The following is a 12,703-nucleotide window of genomic DNA, read 5'->3' as shown; positions in this document are numbered from 1 at the left end:
CTTCACACAACACAATAAGCCAGAGTACGGGTTGAGTATGTGTTGAGTGTCAGTTGTCATTGAACCATAAACTGTTGTTGAATCATGGATTGTCGAGTTGTGTGAACCGAGCTGTGCTAACAAACCATGGCTGGATCTACACTACTGCTTTAAAACGCTCTATAACAGTTTTATAGCGCTTTAAAGCAGTTAAAGCGCTTTATAACTGTTATAAAGCGCTTTAAAGCAGTAGTGTAGATCCTGCCCATGGCTTGTTAACCCCAGGAAGTCACAGTTCACAGCCCAACATCAAACCATGGGCTTTCTTAATGGGTTGTTCATGGTTAGTAAACCATGATTTTTAAGTATGGCTGGGTTCACACAACACAGCAACCCATGGTTCACTGACAACCCACAGCTCATTGACAACCCATACTCAACCTGTACTCTGGGTTGTTGTGTTGTGTGAGCCAAGCCACAGAGTTAAAGTTGAGTTTTAATTGCAGTTGGAGACACACAGAGAAGCAGAGAGAGTTCAGCTGTGAGCTTCAGATTGGAAGGTGTCTTGGGGGTGCAGATCTCTTTGAGGATCTGATATGGGGCAGTGAATCTATTGCATGCTAGGAGAGTTTATGCTCTTTGCCTCCACCTGTGCTCTATTTCTACATAAATCACATGTTACAATAATGTCATAAGTCTCCAGTGATCTCTCTTCCAAAAGGAAGACAAACCCAGGTCATTCTGCACAGAACTACTCATCCCTCAAGGAATGGGGAGCATATAACATCAGCATGGGATATGGTTTCCATGTTACTGACATGTGGTTAAAAAGGTCATGAGAATAGGCCCTCAGTCATTAATAGATACCCACAGGGTTGACTTACAAGAGCATTTCCTAAGGGTGCAATAAACCAAGTAGTGCCCTTTCATTTCAACTTGCTTTTTGTGAGACTGAGTGAAATGAATAGATGAGTCACAGTACCAGTGCTTGCTGGATTTCAACTTTAGTCTTCAGGGTTCTTTCTTGGATCACTCTCACCTTAACCCAGATAATGTGACAACACAAAAGGTCTCAAGGACAGTTTCCAGGTGAAGAAGGTCTAGAAGTTAGTATAAATGAGCTATCCACAACTTCATGGTCTCCAGATGTCTTGAGTTACCGTTCCCATTATCCCGAGCCAGCATGGTCAATAGGATGATAACAGTACAACACACCTGGAACATACCAGGTTAGAGAAGGCTGGTGTAAATGGTAGTGGGCGGGTCACTGCATATTGACTTTAGAGAACTCAGGCAAGGTCTTAGGTATCGAGTCACTATCAAAATCATCACCTTTACCAGGTTTATTATAGGACTGAAGTAAAATGGCCACCTAAATTTGCCACCCTATTCACAAGTGGTGAATTGGGGAGGATTTTGTCCATTTTTGGAGGTGGGGCAAAAAAAAATTGAATGATTTCAGGAGGATGACAGCAAGCGGTAGCAATTCCCTTTTTTATAAAAATTGTTTTAAAAAATTGTCTTTTTGCTGCCTGTGGCAGTGGCAAGAGCAACAGATGAGATTCCAGAATTAGTTACCATCCCTTCACCACACCCTGAATGGCCCTGAAGTTGTGCTGTGGCATTACAAAGGGTGAGGATGGTTTGAAAAGCCATTCTGTTGTTGCCACTGCTGCCACCACAGTTAAAATAAATAAATAGAAACCACTGATACTCACCACCACAGTAAGCACACATGCACCCCAACCATTTTATAACCCACCCCAAAACTGCTCTGTGCATGCACCAAACCTTTTGCTGAAATTTTGAATGATTGGACTTGCAGTCTGGCCCTACTGTATTGATTGCATCACAAATATGAGTATCAATTGCAATAAAGAGTTGATTTTGTGATGTGTGTGAAGTGTGTTTCAGCATCCCAGATAGAAAACGCATTCCTGAGGTGACTGGCTGGAAAGGATGGTGCCTCTGTACCTTTTAATAGTTATGCATTACAGCAGATGGAGTTGACCTCACTCCTACATGACAAACTTCCCTCTTGCGTGCAACTGTTAAAGATAAGTGAGCCCTATCCTCTTTTGCATCTGATCTCCCTATGTATTACTCTTTTAAAGGTATAGATAAGCAATGTAGGAGAGTTAACCAGACTCTAAAAATACAAAGTTATCAGAAGGGATAAAATATGGATCTAATGTGCCACTTTCTAGAGGTGAGAAAATATACTCAGTATGGTGTTTCAGTTCCAGCAATGAAACTCTCCCCTGCTAAGTCAGGCTCGGGAATCTGAAGACAAAATCTCAAATATTTAGATTATCACTTCCTCCATGGTCTATTAGTATTAATAATTAATTAATTACTTAATTACAGGTGGGAAAGCCTGGTGTTAATAAAAAAGCCATCTTTATGGATTGTGGCTTCCATGCCAGAGAATGGATCTCGCCTGCATTCTGCCAATGGTTTGTGAAAGAGGTTGGTGAGCGTTGATACCACTGCAAATGAATTATTATTATTATTATTATTATTATTATTATTATTATTATTTAAAGTTATTGGCAGGTCCCCCATTCTAGGTTCCTAGTATCATCCGTGAGGTTCACAAATCCTCTTCTGTCCTATAAAGACCCATTATATTATTCTTTGATTTTTAATTTGGTTTCTAGGACTAGATTTCTGGGATTTTCTTGTAATGTAATACAGAATGTAAAACATATTGAGCTAATTCCCCTAAATTTGCCACTAAACAACAAGACCTCTTGGCTACCCTATTTGCGAAGGAAACCATGCTCTGAGATATTTCTACACTAGGCTTCTATCCCACACCTTTACCAGAGTTTCTGCTTCCAGATTCTTTATGGGATTAAAATTGGCTCCTTTACACTTTTTTCTGGGGGGTTTCTTTTTCTGCCATTCTATAAGTTTCATTATACTGCTACTAGATCAAACTGTGGTATAGCAGAATTGCCAATTACATAGAGCATTTCAGGATATACCAGACGTTGCTCAATCTAAAAAAAAAATATGTGATGATGTTTGCAAAGCATGGAAGAGGCCCTGGAGGAGGAGAACATTGTGTAAAGGACCTGCAGTGCAAACTACCTTGAATGAACAATCATGAGCCCACAATAAAAGCCTCTTAGAATCTAGAGAGAAATCTGATGCAATTATGCAAAAGGGTGGTAGACCTTCCAATAAAAAAAGGATATCGAAAGCTCCATCCCACAAGTGTTTTATTGCACGCTCATTACTGAGCACTCACGGAGTTTTCTTAGGTCCCTCACATGATGTTGTCTGCCTCCCACCTGCCTTCCACCCCTCCTCACGTGACAAAGAAAACCCTCATTAAGTCTGATTTTTTTTAAACTCGGAATTGCTGCTCTCTCCTGCTGTGTGCAGGAGAAGCAGCTCCATTAGAACAGCAGACTCAATGGGCCTCATGCTCATTGGGTACTTCCTCTTTTGAAAGAGGAAGTAACTTGAGGAAGGAAAACATGGGCGGAGAAGCAAGGTAGGGAGTATGTTAACCCCCAGTGTGACGGAGCTTCAAATGGAATAACAAATGGGAGAGGTCTCATAAAGGTATATCATTAGAATATAATGATTAGGCTGTTCCATATCAAGTTTATCTAATCATAAACAAACAATTCTAAAATAGTTTTTTAAACATTGCAAATTCTCCAAGACCATGTTAGTGTTGTTAAGAATGAGGACTGCTTAACCTTCTGTTCTTGATTCTAGTTGTTGATTCATTACCCCAGCAGAAAGTCTATTGACCACCACCATCCCAGCCCCTTTTCTCTGATCTAAGAGAATGGCTGTAGGCCTTGTTGGCAAAGCCCATGCCTGCCAAATGTCTACCTTTCCCCCTCCTTAATGGACCTGAATCGGAGCCAATTTCAATTATCCTCACAGAGGCAGCTGACCAGCAACCATTGGCATTTGAGAGTGTGTGGAAGAACTTCTATTGTGTTAAAAAAAAAAAAAAAAGGAGGGGGGGAGCCTGTGATATTTGCAGCTGTGAAGTACTACTGGGTTTGCTTTGACAGAATAGCCTTAAAATGCAAATTCTAGCTGTCTTGATTATCATTTTTAAAGGTTCCTGCACTAAAAAAAAAAAACTGCAAGCAGAAGTACCAGTGGCAGACGGCATTTAAAATCCAAATCAAATAGGCTAAAATATTTGACTCTAGAATGTTGGCAGACACCCAGCGGTGACAGGCCTTCTTCTCGTGTCTGCTCGGATATGTATGCAAAAGTAGGCCTGGAAATTGAAAGTGACACTCCAATCCTGTCTTAGGGAATGCAATCTCCTTATCTCTATCAGTTAACACAGCAGAGAATAAAACGTTGCCTCATTTAGCAGTTTGAGTTACTACGACTATCAGTGTTGCCCTTTGGAACAGTCAATCCCTGACTGTTGCAATAGTGCCTGGTTTTAGGAAACAGCTTAAATAGCTGACCTGAGACCTACCTCATATATTCCAGTGACTTTAATGGAATGCATCTGTAGACTGGACTGCAACCAAGAACCTGTTGTATAACCAGTTTCACCTAGAGATTCTTTCCTTCTTCACTGGTCTTCCTACTAGATACTACTCTTCAAGGGAATGGCTGTAGCTCATTGGGAGAGCACGTGGTTTGCATGTAGCAAGACCCAGGTTGTGATGTTTTAAAATTTTTAAATTGCTTTTACGTTTTAATTGTAAGTCACTTTGAGGGCCCTATTTGGTCCCAAAAGTGATGAATGGATAGATAAGATAGATAGATGATAGATAGATAGATGGATAGATAGATTATCTATCTTTAGCATCTCCAAGTAAGGTAAGAAATGGCATATCTACACCAGCCCTATATCCTGGGATCATCCCAGGATCGTCCCAGGATCATTCCTGTGCATCTAAATGCCACACAGGAGATCCTGGGAGCAGGCAGGGATGAATCTTCTAGCTCCTTCCTATCTCTCCTCTCTCATCTCACACTATTGCCCCGCTCGTGCTCTTCGTTCCTCTGATGCCATGTTTCTCACCTGCCCAAGGATCTCTACTTCCCTTGCCCGGCTTCGTCCATTTTCTTCTGCTGCCCCTTATGCCTGGAACGCTCTTCCAGAACATCTGAGATCCACAAGTTCAATCGCAGCTTTTAAAGCTCAGCTAAAAACTTTTCTTTTTCCGAAAGTTTTTAAAACCTGATGTTGTTTGGACTCTATACTGTTAGTTTTACCCTACCCTGTGCCTGTTTACCCTACCCAGTGCCTGTTTGCATTCTCTTCCCCTCCTTATTGCTTTACTATGATTTTATTAGAATGTAAGCCTATGCGGCAGGGTCCTGCAATTTACTGTTTTACTCTGTACAGCACCATGTACATTGATGGTGCTATATAAATAAATAATAATAATAATAATAACCTTCCATTTTCCTGGAATAACCTTTAGGTGTAGAAAGGGCCAAAGACTCCTTTCTCAAACTCTGAAGAGCCACAGGAACTTAGTATAGAAGAGCCACAGCAACTTCGTATACACATCATTGTGTTAGATGCACCAATAGGTACACAATATAAGGTAGTTTTCTATGTTCCTAACAACCCAGTCCTGTATTTACTCGGAAATAAATCCCATAAGACTGCAGCTTAAAACACAAAACCTTAAACTGTAGCTCAATTTTTGGCAGAATATCACTTTTGGAAGGGACTATATTGTCATAAATTTATAAAGTTCCTGGAATAAGTAGCATTTAGTGTCATAACAAAGCATGGTCTTCCAGAAGAGTTTGACATTCAAGACTTTAAATTAGTGCACCAGGTTGCACTTTGAGCTTGAAAGCAGCAGCAAAATGTTCTGATTGTTCAGAACAACATACACTTTTACAATATTCCATAGAGATCAGGGTTTCCTAATTCTTTTTTTCCCCACTTTTAAAAAATATTAAAAGCAAAACTTTATACTGCCTTATCATTGTGTCTACATATTTACAAATTATCACACAATTCTTGAATACAAACTCAATTAATAAAATGAATTTATGTAACATGATCAAAATCACCATCATATAACCTTTGTGCTCATAATCTTAACACACTTATTGACACCATATTTTATAATATATATTCCAATACTGAAAGAAACTGTTATTATTATTATTATTTATTTATATAGCACCATCAATGTACATGGTGCTGTACAGAGTAAAACAGTAAATAGCAAGACCCTGCCGCATAGGCTTACAATCTAATAAAATCATAGTAAAACAATAAGGAGGGGAAGAGAATGCAAACAGGTACAGGGTAGGGTAAGCAGGCACAGGGTAGGGAAAAACTAACAGTAGAAAGTAACAGTAGAAGTCTTATTATTATTATTATTTATTTATTATAATAATTTATTATTATTATTATTATTATTATTTATTATTATTATTATTTATTTATTTACTGTCCATTATACCACCCGATATTTCAGTGATTCCTAATTTTTTAAAAGTTTCAACTATATGGCTGCGCCAAATCTTTTCTAGCATCTATATTTGCTTAGGAATTAGCTTATTTGATGATGACGATCTAATTACTGTGGGGAAACTAATCTTGCCAAACATTTGCATTGTTTGGTGCTTTTTTTATTTCCTGACTTCTATTTCTGAGCACCCTTTAATACAAAATGAGGCCAAGAGCTTGGGTTTATCCTAAGTGATCATCTCATTGTTCTGTCCTTAGGCTGTCCGAACCTATGGAAAAGAAACCATCATGACCCTGCTTCTGGACAACTTGGACTTCTATATCTTGCCTGTCTTGAATATCGATGGCTATGTCTATACTTGGACTACAGTAAGTCACACACCTCTTTTATGAATAAAATGCTCAATGCTTGTGTGTCAGGAAAAAGTTCTTCAAAACAGTTCCCTGCGCCAGGTCTTTGAGGTCCCTCAGCCAAGACACCCTCAATGGGCCCCCTCCCTCAGTGAATCCACCATTGTCACCAGGTGCTATTGCTCCTCATCCTCGTTCTCATCATTGCTGCCACTTGCTGGGTTGATAGGCAGAACGCCCATGAAGAAGCCAAAAGTGGCATCTACTGCACCTCCTTCTCACCAACACTGTTGTCTGGGCCAGAGTGAAGGAGGTTACAGTGATGAAGAGGAGGGGGCCTAATCCAGGGGACTGTTTCAGTGGGCCCCTGATGGGGTGTGGGCCCTCAGCAGGTGCCCAGCCATACCTACCCTTGATACCAGTCCTGCTTCAAAATTTACATTCACAAATATGTTCCATTTCAGTCTCGCATGTGGAGGAAGACTCGTTCTGTAAATCCTGGCAGTAAATGCATTGGCACTGATCCCAACAGAAATTTTGACGCTGGATGGTGCAGTAAGTATATCTTATAACCTGCCCTGAGAAAAAATAGATGGCCCAGTTGCGGTGCGGAGGTCATTAAATAACGAGACGAGACACGTATGGTTGGGTTTAAATAGGGCCTATGTGGCTATACCCACCTTTCTGTCCCTTAGGTATGTCTGGTTTGTATGTTTAGTGAGTGTGGAATGTTTGACTGAGTGAGTGTGGCTAGTGATGCGGTGAGAGGGGGGAGGGAAGAGTATAAATAGGTTGGCTGAGGGGATTGTGAGTTTGGGTTTTAGTTTTGAGGTTTGGTTTTAGTCTGGGAGTTTTTAGTCTGGTGTGAGGAGTGAGAAGAGATAGAATTTTAAGGGATTTGGGATTGTTGTTTTAAATATAAGAATATGCAGGTTTGATCTAAATTGAAATACTAAAGATTTGTTAAATTTCAATAAACTTTACTTTGTGTTCTGTTACCACAAACCATGCGTCAGCTCGGATTTATTACCTGCTGTATTACCCAGTGTAAAAACATCTAACAATATACCTGCAGTTCAGTACCTCAGTAATAGAACCTATTTTCCAACCCTTTACCTTGTTCCCTCACATATAAGGGAGAGGTTGTGTTGTGTTTACCCCCTTCCTCAGGCTTTTCAAGAGGTGGCACTTGGCTTGAGAAGGGTGTGCTAGGCAAGGCCTTCTGTGTGAGGTCGGTGCCATTACAGCCACATTTATTAAAAATCTGCTAAGGTGGAAATCCTATAGGGCATCCGGTATGGCCTGTTTCCAGGCCCTTCTAAGTTAGATGAGCCATTCATGGCCCGTAGGTTGGCGCTGAGCAATTCACCTTCCCCATGGGCCTGCCCCTTGTGGGGTAGGGAGACCTTCCGGTGTCACCCCCAACCCAGGCCGCAGGGCTCTGGGTGAGTGAGAAGGGTTGGCCTCAAGGGTAAGCCTTATTTCCCAGCCAGGCCGCGGGGCTCAAAGCTGGGTACCCTCAGATCTTTCCAGTCACCCTAACAGTGCCTGTGAATGTTCACCATTGCAAAATCCCGCTCTGGATGCCTGTAGCTAGCCGCCTATTAGCAAATGTGACCAAATTAAGATTCAGACAAATCAACCTATTTAATACTCCCCCACTGTCTTGCAGTGTGGAGTAGGCAAAAAAACTCATGAACAATAGAACATGAGTAAAAAATTCCTAGTCGGCCCCCTAATGGCAACCAGCAAACTCACACTGCCTAAAGGGAGGGAGCCGTGCAAACCAAGAGGAGGCTGGGAGGGGTGAGCTCGCTTTTATAGCCTCAGTATCCCTCCCCCAGCCTGGTGGCCCAAACAGTGCCCAGCCAATAGGTGGTGGGCACGTCTCGTCCCTCTCCCCCACATGCAAAGGCCTCCCCACGCCCAGGCTGTGCTGGGCATGGCAGAATGGCACTTCTAACTGACTCATTCTCAGAGCTAGGAGTACCAATGCTAGTTTGGTTCCAAGTCCCTAATTCAACCTCTCAAAATCCTAGCCTTCATGGAAATAAATAGCACAGGCTGAGCCGCCAAACATGAAACGTAAAGTTTCAAAGAATGAAGATTTTATTAAGACTGTGACATTCTCCTGTGGAAAGAAACTGAAATAGGAAGAATACCTGTGAGATTAAACACCCATGGAAACTTAGTCCAGTGCTCCATGGTTTTGAGTCCTTGAAGCTGATTCCATGTAATGAGGAAACAGTCAGGGAAAAAGAGATACAGATCTTGTGTCTTAAAGTGCAACCTTATATATGTCTGCTCAGATTTAAGTCCCATTGAGTTCAACATGGCTTACTCCCAGATAAATGGGTACAGAATTGCAGCCTTAGGGCATAATCCTGTGGAATTGCTGCTTTTTAGACAGAAGTCTCTAAATTTGGAAGCCTCAGAAAATTCTATAGCTTGCTGGGCTTGAAGGGCAGGAAGCATGATGGAGGTGAATTCATATCCCATTTCTCCTCACAAGCAGAAATATCAGCTAGATGGGCCTCTGAGCAAATCTCACTCATTTACCAGTGGTGGGTGGGGACAGGTGTGAGACGTCATAGGATCCTAGAGACTGTGGCCTCTCCCCTCCTCTTCCTTCCCCACCCACTAAAATACCCCTTCCTTCCCCCCCCTTTCTTTTTTACCTCTGTGATGTCATCCGAGGTTGCTTTTCTAACCTCAAAAAGCAGCTGCCATGGTGCTTTCCAGGGGAGCAGGTAGGGATAGAAGAGGGGGGAGGATCCGATGTTGGATTTCCCCCTGTTGGCAGGGCTTCCCGAAACATGTGGAGGGGCTTTCTGTGATTAAAGGCCTTCTGTAGAAGGCAGAAACCCAGGGCTAGATCTTAAAAAACAGGAAAACAGCTGTTGAGGGAGTGGTGTTTTAATTGGAGAAGCAGAGGAAAGTAAACACACATTTATAACCATGAGCTTTGGGAGCCACATGGAGGGGCTGTTTAGAGTGGAGAAATGGTGATTATGAAAAATAAATCAAGTCCAACTTCCAAAATGACTTTCCTTTTTAAAAAGTACTGGGGCTCCATTGCACACATCTGCATGTAACATGAGAACTGGTGCAGTGTAGTGTCTAAGGGCATCTCTACATGAGGCATTTATCATGCACTCATGATCAGTCCCTCATGGAAGTTTGCATGTCCTTTACACAATGTCGTCAACCTCCAGGTTGTCCCACAGCTTTTTTTTCTTTTCAGGGGAAGTTGGCATCTTGTATTATATTGCCATAGAGGTCTAGTGTATTTATGCAATTCCACTATACCACAGCACCATCTAGCGGTTGTATAATGAAACATCTACAATGACTTAGAACAGAAATCCCTCAGAAAACTACATGTGTAAAGGTGCCCTTCTCTTTCCCACAAAGAATCTGAAAGCAGAACTAAAGCCCTGTAAAGGTGTCGGATAAAAGCCTAGTATAGAAAACCCTAGGAGACTGAGCCATGAATGAGGAAGTTTGTTATGTTTTAATTAAGATTTTGTTTTTAAATCTGGATTTTATTGATAGCCACCTTGAATGTGCTTTTTGGGCAGAAAGGTGAGATACAAGCTAACTAAATAATATGATATAATATAAATATAATATAAGTAAATAATATAAACAAATACCTCCAGTACCAGAGGCAGAAAGTTGTTACCTCCAGTAGCAGAGGCAATAATTTGCTACCTCTAGTATCAGAGGCAGTATGCCAATGTACACCAGTTGCTGGGGAACATGAATAGGAGGGTTCTGCTACACTTGGGTCCTGCTTGTGGGTTCCTGGTCGACAGCTGGTTAGCTACTGTGTGAACAGAGTGCTGGACTATATGGACCCTCAGTCTCATATTCTTATATTCTTTAATAAGTATGCATTTTGTCTGTGCTACTCACTAGCTAAGCTTAGGTGAGCTGTTCTCACTCTCTGTCTCAGTTCTCCAATTGAACCATATCATTGCCGAAGCAACCAAATGGCATTGGGCCAGCCGTTGCCCCCCACCCGCTTGCTTGCCCACAGGAGTTACCTGAGGCCTCTGTGTGTGCCACCAAGCCACCCAGCCTCCTCTCTGGGCTGTCTTAGATTTAATATTGTAAAGGAGGTTTTGTGTAGAGAACTCTGGGCGGCTCGCCAGCATGCACAGAGGCTTCAGGTAAGTCCTGCAGGTCAGTGGCCAGATGGGCGAGGGGCAGTGGCTAGGAGTGAGCAAGGGGGAGCGGCTGGGAGGGAGCAGGGGAGAGCAGCTGGGAGGGACTGGGGGGAAGAAGCTGGGACCGGGGGAGTCCAATGAACTCTCAGTCAGCCTTGCACCCAGCTTTCCCAGGTGCCCACAGCAGCCACCCCTGTGTGTATAACAAAATCTATAATACTTAGAAATAAAATACTAGCACGCAAATGCTCTCTGCACGAGTCAAGCTGGTAATTACATTACAGAGTTATAACTAAATAATGCCTGTGAAGTGCTTTTAACACTTGAAAGTGATATGCAAACATGAAACATTGTTCTTCGTCCCCACAATGCATTTGATCTTATTCTAAATTGATAGGAAACTTGAAAAATAACCTTCTGCTGACATTTGGGACAACTACCTATAACAGCCTTGCTCAACCTGGGCCAGATCTACACCAAGCAGGATATGACACTTTGAAAACATTTTGAAAACTGTATATGGAGTGTGTCCTGGGCCCCAACAGTTGTCACTACCGTTATAAAACATTTTATTTATTTATTTTTTATTTATTTATTTGGTTTGCACCAGTTATCTGTCACAAATTTCTTTTTTTATATATATAATTTTTATTGCTTTTCCACATTACTTAAACATACATCATTACAATAAAACAACAACAACAATATACTACATACATGTTGAATAAATGTTGATTACAGAGTATCGTATCATAACATAATCAATCTTAACATATAAGTGCACCCCCCACCTCGGGATCTCATTCCTGATTCCAAAATCTCATACTTTCTTCTGTTGGCGGTTTCCCACTTCCCTTAGACAACACAAATATTAGGAACTGTTTCCAAATTCCTTCAAAATCATTTGTTTTAGCTATACCTCTTCTCCACTTAATATTACAAGTCAATTTATCATTAATGGCTATATCCCATACTTCTTTATACCATTCTTCAATAGAATATTCCCCTTGAATCTTCCAGTTCCTAGCTACCATCAATCGTGCTGCAGTCAGCAAACTCGATATCAATTCTTTAATTTCTTTTCCACATTTTAAATCTTCAAATAGTGACAGTAATGCAACTTTTGGTGTTTGTTCTATCTTCATTCCCACTATTTCTTCAATCTCCAAAAACACCATCTTCCACAATCTTTGTACATATTTGCATTCCCACCACATATGTAAATACGTTCCTTTTTCCCCACAACCTCTCCAACAGTTTGCTGAATGCTGATTATTTATCTTATTCAATCTTATCGGGGTTAGGTACCACCTCCATATAATTTTGAAATAATTCTCTTTTATTCTCACTGACATACTTCTCAACACTCTTTGTTTCCAAAGTCCCTCCCAGCTCTGTTGTCCTATTTGTACATTCAAATCTGTCTCCCATACCATTTTTCCTGAACTATCCATCGACCCTTTCTCCAACAATATTTTATATATTTCACTCATTAACCCTTTTAACACTGAACTTTCTCCCTTACATTTTTCTCTTTTAACTATTAGTTCCTCAAACTTCGTCATTTCTCTACACTCTCTATTTTCTCTTACCCACTTTTTAGTCCACTGTTCCAATTGCCTATACTCTAACCAGGTTAATTTTTTTATTTTTTAGAACCTCTTCCATATCTTCTCTTGTATTCATTTCTCTCAACCAATCCTTTAATTTCATTTTATTTTTTTCTATTTTTTCTATTTTTTTCCCTGGGCAGGATCTA

The 12,703-nt window shown here is 41.1% G+C and overlaps 1 protein-coding gene across 2 annotated transcripts in view; it reads left to right on the top strand.

Annotated features, from left to right (window-relative positions):
- The window catches only part of LOC134402568 (type-1 angiotensin II receptor-like), a 116,639-nt gene that overhangs the window by 92,913 nt on the left and 11,023 nt on the right, over positions 1-12,703 (top strand). For both annotated transcript variants that reach the window (XM_063132089.1, XM_063132093.1), the window contains exons 6-8: positions 2,347-2,448; positions 6,680-6,790; positions 7,237-7,327. In XM_063132089.1, the coding sequence (XP_062988159.1) occupies positions 2,347-2,448; positions 6,680-6,790; positions 7,237-7,327 (304 nt within the window). The remainder of the gene's footprint in view (positions 1-2,346; positions 2,449-6,679; positions 6,791-7,236; positions 7,328-12,703) is intronic.

The sequence above is a fragment of the Elgaria multicarinata genome, chromosome 8, assembly GCF_023053635.1.
Source record: "Elgaria multicarinata webbii isolate HBS135686 ecotype San Diego chromosome 8, rElgMul1.1.pri, whole genome shotgun sequence".
Classification (NCBI taxonomy): Eukaryota; Metazoa; Chordata; class Lepidosauria; order Squamata; family Anguidae; genus Elgaria; species Elgaria multicarinata.
The sequence above is the reverse complement of the archived record's forward strand: the minus strand, read 5'-3'. Positions and strand labels throughout refer to the sequence as shown.